This window comes from Brassica napus, chromosome A1 (genome assembly GCF_020379485.1).
Source record: "Brassica napus cultivar Da-Ae chromosome A1, Da-Ae, whole genome shotgun sequence".
Lineage (NCBI taxonomy): Eukaryota > Viridiplantae > Streptophyta > Magnoliopsida > Brassicales > Brassicaceae > Brassica > Brassica napus.
In genome coordinates this window covers 2,322,442-2,337,729 of record NC_063434.1, presented here as the reverse complement: position 1 = coordinate 2,337,729, position 15,288 = coordinate 2,322,442, and the positions used below count along the sequence as shown (strand labels likewise).

General features: G+C 37.1%; 6 protein-coding genes across 8 annotated transcripts; all 6 read right to left on the bottom strand.

Moving 5' to 3' along the window:
- Positions 1-113: 113 nt before the first annotated feature.
- LOC106438529 (ABC transporter I family member 10) lies at positions 114-1,985 on the bottom strand. Its single transcript, XM_013879725.3, has 5 exons — positions 1,643-1,985; positions 1,382-1,468; positions 914-1,042; positions 700-822; positions 114-536 (listed from the first exon to the last, which is right to left on the bottom strand). The coding sequence occupies exons 1-5, from the start codon at positions 1,904-1,906 to the stop codon at positions 318-320; spliced, it is 822 nt and encodes a 273-aa protein (XP_013735179.1). The 5' UTR covers positions 1,907-1,985; the 3' UTR covers positions 114-317.
- Positions 1,986-2,171: 186 nt separating this feature from the next.
- On the bottom strand, positions 2,172-3,075 carry LOC106438531. Its single transcript, XM_013879727.3, has 2 exons — positions 2,593-3,075; positions 2,172-2,512 (listed from the first exon to the last, which is right to left on the bottom strand). Exons 1-2 carry the CDS (start codon positions 2,755-2,757, stop codon positions 2,375-2,377), a joined length of 303 nt encoding a protein of 100 aa, XP_013735181.1. The 5' UTR covers positions 2,758-3,075; the 3' UTR covers positions 2,172-2,374.
- Positions 3,076-3,240: 165 nt separating this feature from the next.
- Positions 3,241-6,605, bottom strand: LOC106438528 (histone deacetylase 14, chloroplastic). Of its 3 annotated transcripts, none has more exons than XM_048779638.1 (9): positions 6,460-6,605; positions 6,082-6,284; positions 5,933-6,007; positions 5,105-5,219; positions 4,862-4,933; positions 4,727-4,783; positions 4,365-4,616; positions 4,110-4,291; positions 3,241-3,655 (listed from the first exon to the last, which is right to left on the bottom strand). In XM_048779638.1, exons 2-9 carry the CDS (start codon positions 6,126-6,128, stop codon positions 3,355-3,357), a joined length of 1,101 nt encoding a protein of 366 aa, XP_048635595.1. In that variant the 5' UTR covers positions 6,129-6,284; positions 6,460-6,605; the 3' UTR covers positions 3,241-3,354. The 3 variants fall into 3 exon arrangements, with proteins under 3 accessions (XP_048635595.1, XP_013735177.2, XP_048635585.1); XM_013879723.3 differs by having other exon boundaries at positions 5,105-5,206; XM_048779628.1 differs by lacking the exon at positions 6,460-6,605 and having other exon boundaries at positions 5,105-5,206; positions 6,082-6,416.
- Positions 6,606-6,757: 152 nt separating this feature from the next.
- Positions 6,758-9,481, bottom strand: LOC106438532. The gene is made up of 10 exons (XM_048779646.1): positions 9,002-9,481; positions 8,818-8,915; positions 8,697-8,742; positions 8,482-8,564; positions 8,316-8,380; positions 7,858-7,919; positions 7,526-7,585; positions 7,385-7,417; positions 7,046-7,111; positions 6,758-6,955 (listed from the first exon to the last, which is right to left on the bottom strand). Exons 1-10 carry the CDS (start codon positions 9,419-9,421, stop codon positions 6,908-6,910), a joined length of 981 nt encoding a protein of 326 aa, XP_048635603.1. The 5' UTR covers positions 9,422-9,481; the 3' UTR covers positions 6,758-6,907.
- Positions 9,482-10,030: 549 nt separating this feature from the next.
- LOC106438533 (aspartic proteinase Asp1) lies at positions 10,031-12,023 on the bottom strand. The gene is made up of 6 exons (XM_013879729.3): positions 11,695-12,023; positions 11,280-11,621; positions 10,955-11,182; positions 10,739-10,880; positions 10,464-10,664; positions 10,031-10,387 (listed from the first exon to the last, which is right to left on the bottom strand). The coding sequence occupies exons 1-6, from the start codon at positions 11,871-11,873 to the stop codon at positions 10,190-10,192; spliced, it is 1,290 nt and encodes a 429-aa protein (XP_013735183.2). The 5' UTR covers positions 11,874-12,023; the 3' UTR covers positions 10,031-10,189.
- LOC106438534 (protein ROOT PRIMORDIUM DEFECTIVE 1-like) lies at positions 11,969-13,600 on the bottom strand. The gene has a single exon (XM_013879730.3). The coding sequence runs from the start codon at positions 13,548-13,550 to the stop codon at positions 12,303-12,305; it is 1,248 nt and encodes a 415-aa protein (XP_013735184.2). The 5' UTR covers positions 13,551-13,600; the 3' UTR covers positions 11,969-12,302.
- Positions 13,601-15,288: the final 1,688 nt, after the last annotated feature.

Here is a 15,288-nt window from a genome sequence, read left to right as displayed (position 1 = left end):
ACATTGAAGTGCGCGTAGTTCAACATGTTCATGTTATTATTAGTTGTTGTTTCAATACTAGTGGAATGTTCGAATCTAAATCCAATGTGTAAACATTTTTGCTCTCGATCCGGTGATGAATCAACTTTGCTCTGTTGATTATAGAGTAGCTTTATACAGTCTACAGAAGTACATCACAATCTTTTACAAAAGCTTAGTAAATCTCCAGCTTTCATTGCCTTTCCAAGTCTCTATATATGCTACAACTTTTCACTACCACTGGGAGTTTGAATCGGTCTATGGAAACACTGAGAGTGGTAAACCGGTGACAATATAAATTAAAAACCGATTTGATCAATGTAAGACGATTGTTTGGCCTTTATAAAATCTAGTACGGTGGCTGCATCACCATGCCTGACCACCCTCCCATTCTCCATATACACAGCTCCGTCCGCATACTCCAGCTCCTCTAACCGATGTGTCACCCATAAGGCCGTCACGTCTCCTCCTCCTTTCTTTGCATTTATTAACTCTTTCACAGCTTTGATCACACCCAACTGTAACAATAAGCATCGATGAAGGGAAAGATTAACAGTTATGTTGAAATAAACAAGTTACTCACTTCCAATGTCTATCATACAACACATCAAAGTAGCTCAGCAATCATATGACCACTAGCGTCTCATTAACAATTTTATTAGAGATAAATAAAACGCGTACCTGGTCAGACTCATCTAGGAAGGTTGTGAGCTCATCCAACAACAGCACTTTGCAAGCTTCAGCTAAAGCACCAGCAATGGCTACTCTTTGTTTCTGACCACCACTGAGAGTTTGAATCGGTCTCTGGAAACAAAAACCAGACTCTAATTTATCATAAAAAAAAATAGAATTAGGATAAACAAATCTTCGGTTATTTAATAAACGTAAACCCGACCTGCATGTAATCACGCATACCAACAGCCTCCAAAGCAGTAACCACCCTAGACTTCACTTCTTCAAGACTCATGTCAGGATACTTGCCAAGACCAAACGCTACATCAGCTTCTACAGTAGGCATCACTACCTGCCATGAAAAAAAAAGAGAACATTTCAGACTAAACACACATGAAAAGGCAACTGTTACTAACTGATCTGTCTTAGCAGTGGGAAACAAAAACAGATTGCTTAGGATAATAAAACTATTTCAAATTGTGCCATTAACAAAAAAAAAAAAAGAACATTGATTTTCTTTGCAAACAAAACAAAAGGTTTGGATTAAAGGGCTGTCTACATGATAACCACAAGGCAACTCAATCACAAAACAACAGTACGGATTCAGAAAGAATAATTCACAATAAAAGTAAGATCCTTTAAACATCAAAACCAAATAGATTATAAACAACTTAAGAGCAAGAAACACAACCTGATGATCAGGATTCTGAAACACAAAATTCTTGGGCTTTTCCACAAAGACATTGCCGCTGGTTGGATTCACTACACCTGCTAAAATCTGCAGACTTTCCAAAGCAGAGTTAATGAAGATACAAGTCACACAACATCGAAAGATTCGACCTTTCCCCTGACCCATGTGACTATAAGCTCTAAGATGACTTAAGGATAACGAAAAGCTTTCATTAACAAAAGGGAGAACAAGAACTTGCAACGAGAGAGAGAGGAGAGAGACCTTGAGAAGGGTAGATTTGCCACAGCCGTTGGGACCAAGAATCATCCATAACTGTCCTGAAGGAATCCGAAAGGAGCAGTCACGGAGAATGGGGACGGAGATCCCCGGTCTTGTAATGGCGGAGAAGCAGAGATTCCGACACTCGACGGCGACATCATCGGAGACAACTCCGGTTCTACGATAAACAGAAGGAGGAACACTCGATGTAGAGCGAAGAGGGAAGAGACGAGGAGGAGGAGGTGAGAATAAACAGTTGGCGTTCATCGTCGTTGCTCGAGAAGATTTGAAGTTGCAGCTTCCTCCTTCTTCCTCTCAACCTCATCAGTCATCACAGAAGAAGGTTTATCGAACCGGTAGGCTGATTACTGATTAGTAACATTCGGTTTGGTTCGATCCGGTTTAATTTAATTTTGACATTAAACTTCTCAGCATTCAAGATTTTCTAAACGTGTTTTCATTACAAAACATGTGTCACTTGTAATGAAATAACTTCATTATAAATGATCTAGATTTTTAACAAACAGATTAATTAAGCACCAGATGATCTTGGTTTTTCAATTCCACAACATGATGATTGTGCTCAAATAGAAAAAGATTGTAAAATTTACAGTGTATACATCAACAAAACATCTTCAAGTATACAAATATTTACAAGAAATATTTAAGAGTAGATGAAAACTAATAAAGAGATGAAACTAAACATAGCAAAAAAAAAAAACGTTTCTTGGATAATTAAAAAGGAGCTGAAACAATGTCCCAACCAATAGGATCAAGAAAGATTAGTCTCTCGTCTTCATCATATTCATAATCCTTCAAATCTAAACATCTTCCTCTTTTCTCCTCATCAGCCCTTGACCCCTCTTGCGACTCCTACATGTTTCCAGTCCCATTAATAAATATCACAAAGTAGAAGAAACAAAAAAAAAAAACGAAAAAGAGTTAATAACTACCTTTGTGAAAATATCCATAGCTTCTTGAAATGTCTTTGTTTTCATCACAAACAATGCCTCCTCTCGAGCATGTTCTATTTGATCGAGATGCAATGTCATGGGCTCTGTCTCTATCGACGACTTCCTCTCTAACATCTCCATCCTCTTGCCTACTTCCATTTTCATTAGACAAAACTGAAAAAAATAACTGATGAATCTCTCAAGAGTTTTGGTATTGTACTAACTTTTGATTCAGAAAAATGAATCATTTAAAAGATATCGCATCTTTTATATAGTATTTAAGTAGTAAGTACGATGTGGGGACGTATAAAGAAGAGATAAGAAGCTCTGTCACGCAACATGGCATGTTAGGGCGGAATAAGTCGGTGAATTGGACACGTGACATGTCATCAATGGTGGTAGCTTTCCACGTGTAGGTTTGGTTTTGAGATGAAGCAGCCAACACTAGCATGCAATTAATTTCGATTTGCATGAACACCGTAGATAACGTAAACAACAGAGTTCTACTTCTTCCCACGTTTTATATTCTATTAATTATTCGTTTAATACCCGTTGGTCGGCGCAGTGAGACATTTTCTTGGCATCTATAGGTAAACGTGGATGTTTTGATATTATAATTTACAAGCAGTGAGATATTTTCTTCGATCCATAGGTAAACGTGGAAGTTTGATAATACTATTTACAAGAACGTTAGGTTAATTTGACACATTCATATTACTTATCTAATCACAACATCTGTAGACAGTTTGAAGCAAATACTCTTCATAAACAATGAATGCTTTTGGCTCTCTCAATTGCATCTCGCACTTTCCTCATCGGTTCATCATACAAGTAAGCTGGATTATCGAACTCTGATGCCAAGCTTTCTTCCCCAAGCAAAGCTCGAAACGAGTCTGCTACTGATGCTGAAAGTGACTCAAGATTGTATCCTCCTTCCAGGAAGAACACACAACGCCCTCCGCATACTTCTTTAGCTAATTGTTTTATATCTTTAGCCAATGAGTAGTATGTTCCGGTTGTGAACTGTAGATTCGCTAGTGGATCCAGGACATGAGCATCATACCTAACCACAGATAGAGAGACAAATGAGATGGTTTAAACCAAGGTTTTAACGTTTAAAAGACCGGAAGCTGAACCAAATAAATATTTGCATCACGGTTTAATACTAATACTGTTCTACCAGGTTAAACATGGTTCAATAACCTAATTCAATATATTTTTAATATATATTTAAAATTAATAGCAGTAAATATAATATACAATTAAAATATATATAAATACCAAATATAAAACATTACTTCATATGATTGGTTTATGAATTTTTGATAGTTTTAATATTTTATTTTATTTAATAATTTTGAAATTCGATCCAGCTACGTCTGGTTCCGTTACTAATTAAACCAGTTATTATATCCAATCCGACTATATAACCGGTTCATGTCGAACATGTCCAATCATCCGGATCGGTCCGGTTTTAAAAATATTGGTAACATAAACAAATCAGTTTCTCTACTCACCCGGCAGAAACAAGAATAAGATCTGGCTTGAAACGTTGAACACATGGAACAATGATTTCTTCAAAAGCAGTTCTCATTGCAATATCACCTGATCCTCCAGGTAAAGGTAAGTTCAGGGTGGTGCCTTCACCTTTTCCTTTGCCTATGTCACTCATCTTCCCTGTTCCAGGATAGCTTCCATCCTGCACATTTTTACATAACATAACATAACATAACGACTTCTTGAACTAAAAATAACAAGTAGACCGTACTTACCTGATGCGTTGACAAAAAGAATATATCAGGATCCTCAGAAAACGCATCGTTTGTGCCATTTCCATGGTGAACATCGAAGTCAATAATGAAGACGCGTGTCAGACCATGTGCTCGTTGAGCATGACGAGCTGCGATTGCTACATTACCAAAAACGCAGAAACCCATGGGGCCTTTTGGCACAGCGTGGTGTCCTGGAGGTCTTATCAATGCAAAGCCAGTTGGAGGGTCGAAGCTGTTTCTTGATGCTGTGACCTGAAACGTATAGTCATATCAAGTTGCTAAGAGATCTATAACCATTTCCAATATTAATGAATCCGAAGCAGTTAAAAGCAAGGCTAACATGGTGAAAGATGAGACATCACCACTGAATCAACTAAAGCCATTCCAGCTCCTGCTGCGATAAGTGAATCTTGGAATGTCTGGGGACAGAGGGAAGAGATTTAGACAGGGAAAATGATTCTTTTGGAGATGTAAAGGGATGAGCACAAAGCACTTACCGTTGAAGTGGCGTATGTTGGTCCAGAACCTTCAATGAAAATTAGTCCTGAATCTGAAGCTTCACCCATTGCCTGAACTAAGAATAAATTTGTAAATGGTCAGATAAACTCAAACTCATATTCTTTATTATCTGCAAACCTACTTTCTTTGCTATATTAGGCGTCTATTACTGGTTGCTTATGGAATAAAAAGTTTGTCAATAGATAGATGCTTAATAATATAACATGAGGAAAGTGAATAACCTTCTCCAGGCCTAAGACATAAGCTTTTTCGTGAACATTTGCAATGTCTTCTATAGTCGCATTCTTGAAATTTGCAAGTTCAAGAATCTCCGAGCCACGGAACTGAAATACAATACTACATGAGAAAATTTCAAGCTAACTTAACTTTCCACAAGAATTGTGATTCATAGATATTTATATATACATATACATACGGCCTGAGCGTTTTTAACTCAACCCGAAGTACCTACCTAGACCCGAACCGGAAAAACTGAAACCGAATCCGAACTGTTATACAAAAATATCCGAACGGGATTTATGAACTTAGTACTTTGGTGTTTGGTTATAATCCGAACCGAACCGACATCCGAACTAGGATCCGAAGATATCCGAAATTAGTTAAATATGTTAACGTTTTTATATATTTAAGATGATTTAGATATTTTAGGATATTCAAAATATTTTTTTAGTTTGTTTTAATTGTTATTTTGAATACTTTTTAGTTAATTTAGATAGTTTAACTAATTTTTAATTAGATTTGTAAACAATTTAAATATTTTGAAAAAAAAAAAATTGTCAATTTTTAAGGTTTAAAAAAAAAAATTTGGATGATTTTAAACATTGGTTACATCCGATCCGAACCGAACCCGAAAGGAACCGAACCGAAACCGATCCGATAATTAGTAAAACCCGAATGGTACTTCTGAACAAAACACCAAAAATCCGAAAATCCGAATTATCCGGACCGAGACCGAACGGTCCACCGAACGCCCAGGCCTAATACATACTGATCTGCATCTTATTGAGATTTGCCTTAAAAGATAAATGAATGTCAAGAGATTAAATCACCTTACGAGTGAGCTCATTCTTCTCAAGAGCTGTAACAATAGCAGGAACTCTTGCGCTGCATTCCGGATGCGAGTCCTGTCAGGAAAATAATAGTTTAAAGAATGTGAAAGAAAAGGACATAAAGCAAATAAATTTAAAGAGAAAGATACCTTGTTATGACCCAGTGCAGCAGATACACTATAGATGACACGAGCATCGGTTAACTGCTGGACAGAAGGTAACAGAGGATCCTTCTCTGTACTAAATGAGCAACAAATGTAAGCTCCCATGTTGTGCTTCACAAGATGTTTTCTCCACAAACTCAATCCATTCCGCAAATTAAAACCTCTGATCCCAGAAACTTCACCACTTCCTAAAAACAATAAAAATGTCACTTCCAGTACAGAGAAAGATTGAGAACATGGGAAGCTCATCAGTCCTTTAGTTGAAACGTAAATGAGGAGCAGACAAAACAGCATCACCACGTCAACCCAGACAGAGACACTAGCTGATAGAGAGGACACTGAAAAAAGGAACAAGAGAATTACGAGGAACAGAGAGAGGCCGCACGGTAAGCGCCATGAACACCTGATTGTCTCTCTCAGTTAAGCTCAGATGGTTGTTGGACTCAGCCGCAAGAAGATAAGAAAGAAAACAAATAGATGGATAGGCTTTTTACGGCCACACTTCCCACCGAAGAATACAAACAAATTATTTAAGTGAAAATGCGTATTAACTGCAAAGTGAAAATGAGTATATGTCCATCTGAGGCAGAGCTAATCAATGGATTTTTTCTGCTTTGGTGTTTGAACCATAGGTCTCTGTACATCTACTTTTGCATACAAATGGTCGAACTCAATTAACATTTCATTCCCAAAGATAAAGATTTGCAATAGAAATAACATTTTTTTCATGATAAACAGGAAAACAGCATTGATATGGAACATAAAAAGAAACAAAGAAAGCTAAGTAAGTAGGTCTCCCTATGAAAAGCTTTTAAATTTCTTCCCCAAGCAATGATTCCAGAAGAGCCGCCTCTTCCTCCTGCCCAAAACAACCAGTTTACCACATTTAACATCACTTTCTTTTTTTCTTAAAACAATTAAATATGTTTGTTGATGTTTATGTACGTACCACCAATGCATTGAATTCGGTTTCCTCGTCTATGGCGCTGATCACAGCTGGATCGTCTAGGAGCTCCTGTAACCCCATTGGCATACATGTGTTAGATTATAAGCAATTCTCCCTTCTAAAACCAGAAGACCAAAAGTAACCAAGAACTTAGTCCTGTTTCCTTTTGCTCTCTAATTTTACTAGAAACGTCACACCATGTTTGCTAAGGCCTATCAAATAGTCTAAGTGGATCAATTTTTGAGATCACAGAATGTCAACATCTAGTAGTGCAGCTTTTTCTCAACACCTTTTTAGTAACCCAAAAGACTCTGTAAGTACATAGCAGAGAGGTTCACTTACATCATCAGCAATTTGCAGCAGCCCATTCGGATCCTGCATAGATGGAGTTGACATTTTATCACTCTTGTTTCACATTCTTTACATGAAAAATGCTACAGCTTGGTAAAAGTTTTTTAAAACAACTGAAGTTTACAAACTTACCTTAGCAGCAACAAAGAGAAGTGGATCTGAAGGCGTGTACACCATATAGTGTGATCCATCCTGATACCAGAAATTCAATTTTAGACAGCTTCAAAACAAAAAAGGGGGCATATCATAGCTTTGAAGCTGCTCGTACTACAAAATTTCATTCATGGTGGTGTTTAGCTTTGGATCCACAATGTAGCACTAAATACAAACTTGGTTCAGACCCTCGTCATGCCAAATTGAGAAACTGAATGTCGTGTTTAATCATTTAAGTTATGCTGTATGTGTAACATCTCTAAAGACACCTCAAACTATCGTTAAGAAAAATGCCGAAAGCAATGGCATACCAGATGAAAACATGTAATCTCAACCCCTTCAGTTGGCAAACCTTCAACATCTTGGCCATCATCTGAAAATAGTTGATGTTCTACACATTTAATTACATGAGCAAAGTAGGACACACAACAATAAGCTATATAAGCATATGAGCAGACCCGTTAAAACACCTCTCACTTAGAAGGACGTAGATAACAAGAACAAAACATGAGATAACCACAGACTTTTTACTAAAGATGCAAGTTCACAGGACCATGCAAGTTCCAAGGTTTTCTACCTATTATCCGTTGTAACCTCGCAACTCTATAGTTTAACTGACATTCAATCAAATAATAAAAGCATGATAATCTATATATTCACAGTAAATATGAAGCCAGGATCATTTAGTGTGTGCTCATATAGAGCAGATGCTAGGTAATATTAATCAGAAGACTTGTCTGTCATGCATAGATATGTAAGAGGTTGTTGCCTGTGCGAAAATCGAAGACATTATCTTCAGTATAGCAAAATCCTCCCCTTGCAGTGTAACAGAATCTGATTTACAAGTGATAAACCCATTAGATGGCATCATACACAAAGAAAGATAGGAAACATAAAGCTTGAGTTATTCTTGAAACAGGGCAGGGTCCTCCTACCCGCTGTGTACAAGATGCATATGGATCTTTGCAAGAGCATAAGCAGCAGCAGGAAGAAGAGACTCAACCTCTTCATCACTGACCTACAAAAGTCAGAAACATCCAGATAATCAAAACAAAGCTATTTAAATCTAGAAAATGACTCTTATACAAAAAGGTATCTCTCTTCTGAAGCAATGAAAAATGGAACTCGTGGTGCAAAGGAGAAAACTTACAGCTGACCATCCATCTATGTTTGTGCTCTTCAAAATCTGAACTGGCCTGAAACAAGAAACAAACATCAATCAAGCAATAACATGATAAGAGAAGTCGAGAAGAAACAAAAGATTGACTCACGTATCAACAGGGCAAAGAAGCATACAATCCTCTCCTTTACTACTAGTAAACACTCTTCTTATTACACAATCCAAAGGGCTGTTATTTGTCGGATCAACCTGTCTCATTCACAACAACAAAAACCACTTAAAAATTTCTACTTTCCTTACACATAACTACCAAAGAGTGAAGCTTTGTGACTCACCACAGTGGCGATTCGCTTCTTAGAGGCCATAAGAACTCTACCAGTTTCATCAATAACGAACCCAGCAGGTGGCTTAGGTATGGTAGGAGGACAGTTCGCAAGAGAACCATCATCATCATCATAATCTTCCTCCTCAAGAACAGCATCTGCTTCTCTCAATTTCCAATTCTCCTCAAGATTGACACTTTTACCCTTCTTCTTCCGTTTCTTGCTGGTCCCACCACTACCCGTTGAAGCTTTCTTCGTCTGCGGATTCAACGCGGAGGTGATGGAGAGACGAAGACGGCGGCGAGTGTTGCTCGGGGAAGAGACAGATAACGAGACGGGAAATGAAGAAGACGGGTTCGGGAATTGGTGGGTGTTGGAATAGGAAAGAGTGGAGCTTGGTGAAGGCGAAGTTAAGGAGAATGAGAAAGCCATTGAAGCTTAGAGAGAGAGAGAGAAGTTGAGCAAAGTGAATTCGCCGGAGATAGTGTTGAAGTTTTTGAGCTACTTAACCGGGTTCAACTTAACCATTAAATTGGTTAACCGAACCAACCACACATGTTTAAACCAATTTGGCATCTATTGGCTATTGCTCATATTAGCCTTTTTAGTTACTTTTAACAAACTATAACTTTAAGAAACACAATCCGTCTTCAAAAGAGCGGGTACATATTTTGTTTTACATTTTTTAAAAAAATTAATTTTTATATTTGTGTTTTTCAGTAATATATGTGTTTTTTTAATAATATTTCTTTTAAATGATTCATAATTTTTTTTAATAATTGTATTAAAATAATTAGATCACACCAATATGAATAACTCTCCCTTTTGTGTTTGTTTTGAGAACTCTTCACATTGATCGCAAGGAGGATAGATGTGTCTTGGAGTGATCAGATACTTTTGGTCTTCTACATTTGCATCTGCTTTAGTTTGTTAATGTTTTGGCTGTTTGTTAGTCTGTGGTTTGTCACCTAAAAATCTCACTTTGTATCTTTCAGGTTTGAATAAATTCAATGAAAAAAAGAAAACTTTAGACACAATGAATTATAAACAACATCAAATTCAGATTCAGATAAGAAAAGTTATCTAATACATCTCAGTTTGGCAATATGTGTATACAACTACAACAATGAAGCTTTTATCTATTACATCTCAGTTTTTCTTTACCAAGGATTTTATAAACTGTGTATTATAGCATTATTCTCAATATTCATAAACTTGAGCAGCAGAAGCTTGTAGTGAAGCAAGTTCATCACAATCCGCTGGGATCCACCCAATGGATTGTTTCTCATTGTCATAGATTATCATCTGATCTTGCATTGATATATCGCCGATGAGGTTCATGTTCTGGAGACCTATCTCTGTGCCATTCAAGATTCCTAAACATACATTCCCCTTCCTCTGCAACATTTCATCCAATACTTTTAGCATTGTACTTAAAAAAAGTCAGAGACTGCTAAGAGAAGATTTTGCTTACAGAGATGATGAGGTAAGCTTCTGGGGGTATTTCGAACAGAGTTTTTGATCTCCACCCGGTTTTGAAGCTTAAGGCCAGAGGCTTGAAGTACTTCTTCACTTCTTCTATGTTCATGAACGGTCTACGTCCTTGCCAACACAGAGGCAGCGTGTGATCATCCCTTGCTTCTTTCAACGGTTTCCCACTTAGCTCTCTCTTCAACTACCAACAGAAGAACAATAATCATTGAGTGTTTTCTCTCTTTACATTCTAAGGTGTTTTTACAAGTCCCTTACCAAGTATGTGACTGCCTGATACGCCTTGGAGTTAAAATAAGTGTAAGAACTGCCACTATCAAATATTGTCAATAGATTCTTCAACCCCGTTGTTCTTCCCCCGAACAAAAGCTCCCCTCCCATCGCAGGAGAGTAGTGTTTTCTGATAGAGAAAACAAATGCTATTACAGCAAGAAGAGAGCAATATAGTTAACAAAGAGAAGATGTTAAAATTACGAGTTTTCGCGGGACATAGATGTCCAAGAGACCCTTGAAGAATCATAAAGATCGTCGCCAAAAAACAGAATCCCACCACCTAAGCTGCTTAAGCAATGACCAATAACATTCTTGACATGACCTTGGCTATGAAGCTGTGATAAAATGCTTACTTTCCCCCTACCAAGCCCCAACACTCCATCTAGAGGATGATGACTCGATGCCCCTGGGATTTGATCGTATCCACATCTGTTACAAACAAAACAAAAATACTCCAATGAGGGAAAACTAACTCCTTAAACTAAAAAAAAAAAAAACTGTCGGTCCAAAGATATATTATATATACCCGAGAGCAAGACGTGGAGTGAGACGGAGACCTTCTGTATAGTTCAACGAGAAGACATCTCTAACGAGTACACCGAGAGAAGACCCTCCATCAGCATACTCAACCTCATAGTCACATTGCTCTTGAGCCTCGTATCTATGGTTACCATTCATATGCATCGCCTTGCATAATGGATCACTGCAAGGGATTAAATCGTTGCTAGGCTGATAAAGTGGATGAGGTGCCTCCAAGCAACGAACACAAGGAGCATCACATTGGAGCCAAGTGAGATCACTACCAGTGTCAAGATCAAGATAATAAGGTCTTGGTGGTTGTCCTATGTTGATAGTAACATTATAATACCTGTCCCAAAACCAAAAGGATTAAGAAAGAAAAAAAACACAAAACGTTTCTGAAATGAGAGACCGTGACTTACCCAAGAGGATAAACGTTGCCATGAACTGGGAACACAACCGAAGAGCCGCCAGCTCCTCTGGTGAATCTACCAGAGAATCCCCCACCTTTCCTCCATCTAAAGTCAACTGCCGACGAAAACCCCAGAGCCAGAGACATCACCATCAACAGAATCATCAAACAAACATTCATTTTCACCATTCTTCACGGTTAGTGAGGTGAAATAAAAAATAAAGATAGAATAAGTTTTGTATTAGCCAATCACGTGATGCTGATGATGAAGATGGAAAACGACAGAGACCAAAGACATTTATGAGTTTGAAGATATTTATTACAAAGAAATTGTCTTTATATTGACTGCGTAAAAGGACTTTTTTTGCATAAATAAGCAAAGAAAGAATATTTTTTTTTACTTGACATAAGTAGACAGGTAAGAGGATTCTTAGCTTAAACCATAGGACTCAAGAAACAAATATTCCAGGTTGTTTTTATGAATCTGAGTTAAAGAATATTCTGCTGATGAGAAAGATAATAGCCCAAAGTATATCTTGCAGATCAAGTAAGCTTATCTTGTTTGGCATCTTTCTTCAATTCAAATCAACACACAACAATGAGTGACCCTCCACAATCTCATTCACTATCATCTTCATCTTCATCTTCATCATCATCATCAAATCTGTTCCTGTACCTAACAAGCTCACCATCAACCTTAGCCTTCCTAGGACTCATCATCACAAGCTCAGCCAACTTCCTCCTAGCCAAATAAACCTCATTCGGCTCCACAAGCTCCCCTCTCTTATACGCCTCTCTCAGAAACACAGTGTGAAGCTTCCCGTAGTTCCCTCGAGTCGAAATATAGAATATCCCCTGATGCTGGAGAAGAAACTCCTTCAGCCTCTTAGGCAAACACATCACGTTCCTGAAGTGAGCGATCCTCTCGAGAGTTATCTTCTTCTCCACAGTCAAGGACAGCAGCTCGTGGATGCACGCAACAGCTCTCTTCTCCAGCCTCTTCTGCGCCTCCAAGGATCTCAGGTCGTAACCGGAGATGTCCTCGTAGGGAGACCAGTAAGGAAGCCTCTGCCATTTCCAGACAGCGATGCGGAAGTACTTACTAATCTTGAAACCTGGAGGGAAGTTCACGAGGAAGGAGAATCTAACATCCTCTGCGTCTATTCCTTTAGTTCTATACTCAAACTCTCTAACTCTCTCTATAGCGCAACGAGATAAACTCTCTTCTCTACCAACAATCTCTATATACTTATCTCTAGTCTCCTCTCCATCAATGAGCTTAAAGAACTCAGGATGTTTCAGAATCACAGAATACTCAAAGTCTTCAGGGAGACCAAACTCGCTTCTCGCGATTCTAAAATGTTCTAAACGGATCCGACCAGTGTTGGACATCATAATGAGTTTCCTCAGCCTAGTGACAGCGTCTGGTATCTGAGCAACCACAGCTTCTTGCTCATCACGGATCTGATCAAGAGCCTTGCGGGTTAACCTACAGTAGAGGATTCTCTGGACAGGGTGCTCGTAGACTTCGAAGACGTGAGGGAACTTGAGGAGGAAAGCGCCAGGCTCGTGCTGCTTGAAACCGAGGCCGAGGCGGCGAGCTAGAGTGTCGAGGAGGGAGATTGGGATGGTGTGTTGGGGCTGAGAGAGGATGAGGGAGTGGAACTTGACGACTTTGCGGATTTTTTTCTCGACTTCCATGTAGTTGTCGTAGGCGTGGTCGCGGACTCGGTCTTGTTTCGTGGGGATGGTGGTGGATTGGGAGAAGGGTTTGGTGAGGGTTTGGTGGATTAAAGGGAGGAGCTTTGTTGTTGTTAGTTTGGTGTTAGGGTTTAAGGTTGTGGCGTTTCTCAGTAAAGACTTCATCTTTCTGTCTTGTCTGAAAGGCTCGAAGACAGAGAGAGAGAGAGAGAGAGAGAGAGAGGTGTTGGTTTTAGGGCTTCAGTATCTGGACCCGGCCCAATGTTTGTTGCGCTTGAGATTGGTTAGTCTATTTTAGCACTAGATGTAGTACTGTGTGTTCGGTTAGTTTGGGTTATTCAGTTCACGTAGTTCGGTTCAACATAAAATTTACCAAAACCATCCTAAATAAATTCAGTTTCGGTTAGTTTGCTTTTTGAAAATTCTGCTTAAATTTGTGTAAAATTTGATGTAGGTAAATTTTGGATTATATTTGTGTAAAATTTCTGATAAATTCAGTTATTTTTCGGTTAATTTCTGTTGATTCAGTTTGAATTAGTTAGTTCGATGCCGGCTTTTGGTATGGTTCAGATATAATTTTTTTCCAGAAATAAGAAAACCAAAATAACCTATCCAATAGAACCAAAAATCAAATTTTAGAGCGGTTTGATTCGGCGGGTCCGGTCCTAAATTCCAGCCCTAACTGGAAGCATGAAACAGCCTAGCTATGTTCACTGGATCATGTTCTGTTCCACGTCTTAGTTGTAATCAGTTTTTACATGATTGTACATCGTTTTCAATTAAAGAACTAGATTTTGATCCGCGCTTTCAAAGCGCGGGATTATTTTCGAAACATTTCAAATATATATCAAATAAATTTGTATTTTAATTGTATCTACACTTAGATATTACAAATGAAACATTATATTCAATGTTTTGAAACCCGACCCGCAGTTAAATTGCCAAATTCGATGGTTCATATATAATCCATTTTAGTTTTCAAAAAAAAAAAACTGTTATTTAAAAATTCTATAAAACCCGTAACAACCGCTAAAACCCAAGATCTGGTTATCGGTTGAACTGATAGATGACCCAATATGTAATCCAGTTTGGTTTAATATTATATTTAGAGTATTGTAATATATATTCATGAACGTTCAGATGAATAGAGAATATATTATGAAATTGATATTCCAAGTTTAATACAATTTTAGTCCAACTAAAATTTCATCTTGTTAATGGATTAATATTTGAGTGGATGCATACTAAAAATAAAATAGATTTGAGCATCAATAATGTGTATACGTCTATTACAAATTAATGATTTACGTTTGCCAAAAAATACAATTGTTTATTTACTTAGTTTACTTTTGTTATTCACATATTATTAGATACTTTTTGATGTTTTGTCTATGGCTTATTTTAAATTTAAAAGTTAATTTCATTATTCGCATTAGAAATGTAAATATTTATTATTTTAATTTTGATATATTTTTATTATATTTAGTTCTTAATTTTATAATTTATATATATAATTATATTTTTTAACAATTAAAATATTGACTCTTACTCTCTGGCTTCGATTTATGTTAATGTAATGTTTTATGATATATTTGTGTTAATATATTTGTTCAATTAGTTTATATTTGATATATATATTACATATCTGTTTGAGTAACCCGTAAAAGATATATTCATTAAACTATCAATAGTAACATGTTCCATCATATAATTTCTATTAATATTTATTTTATAATATATATTTATATATATTTTAATACTCTAAATATAATAATTATATTTTTATGTATTTGGTGAGGGTTTTGAACAATTTTTTTTTTTGCATTTGAATTAATATATAGTTGTATATATACAAATGAATATATATATATATATATATATATAATTATTTATTACATTAATA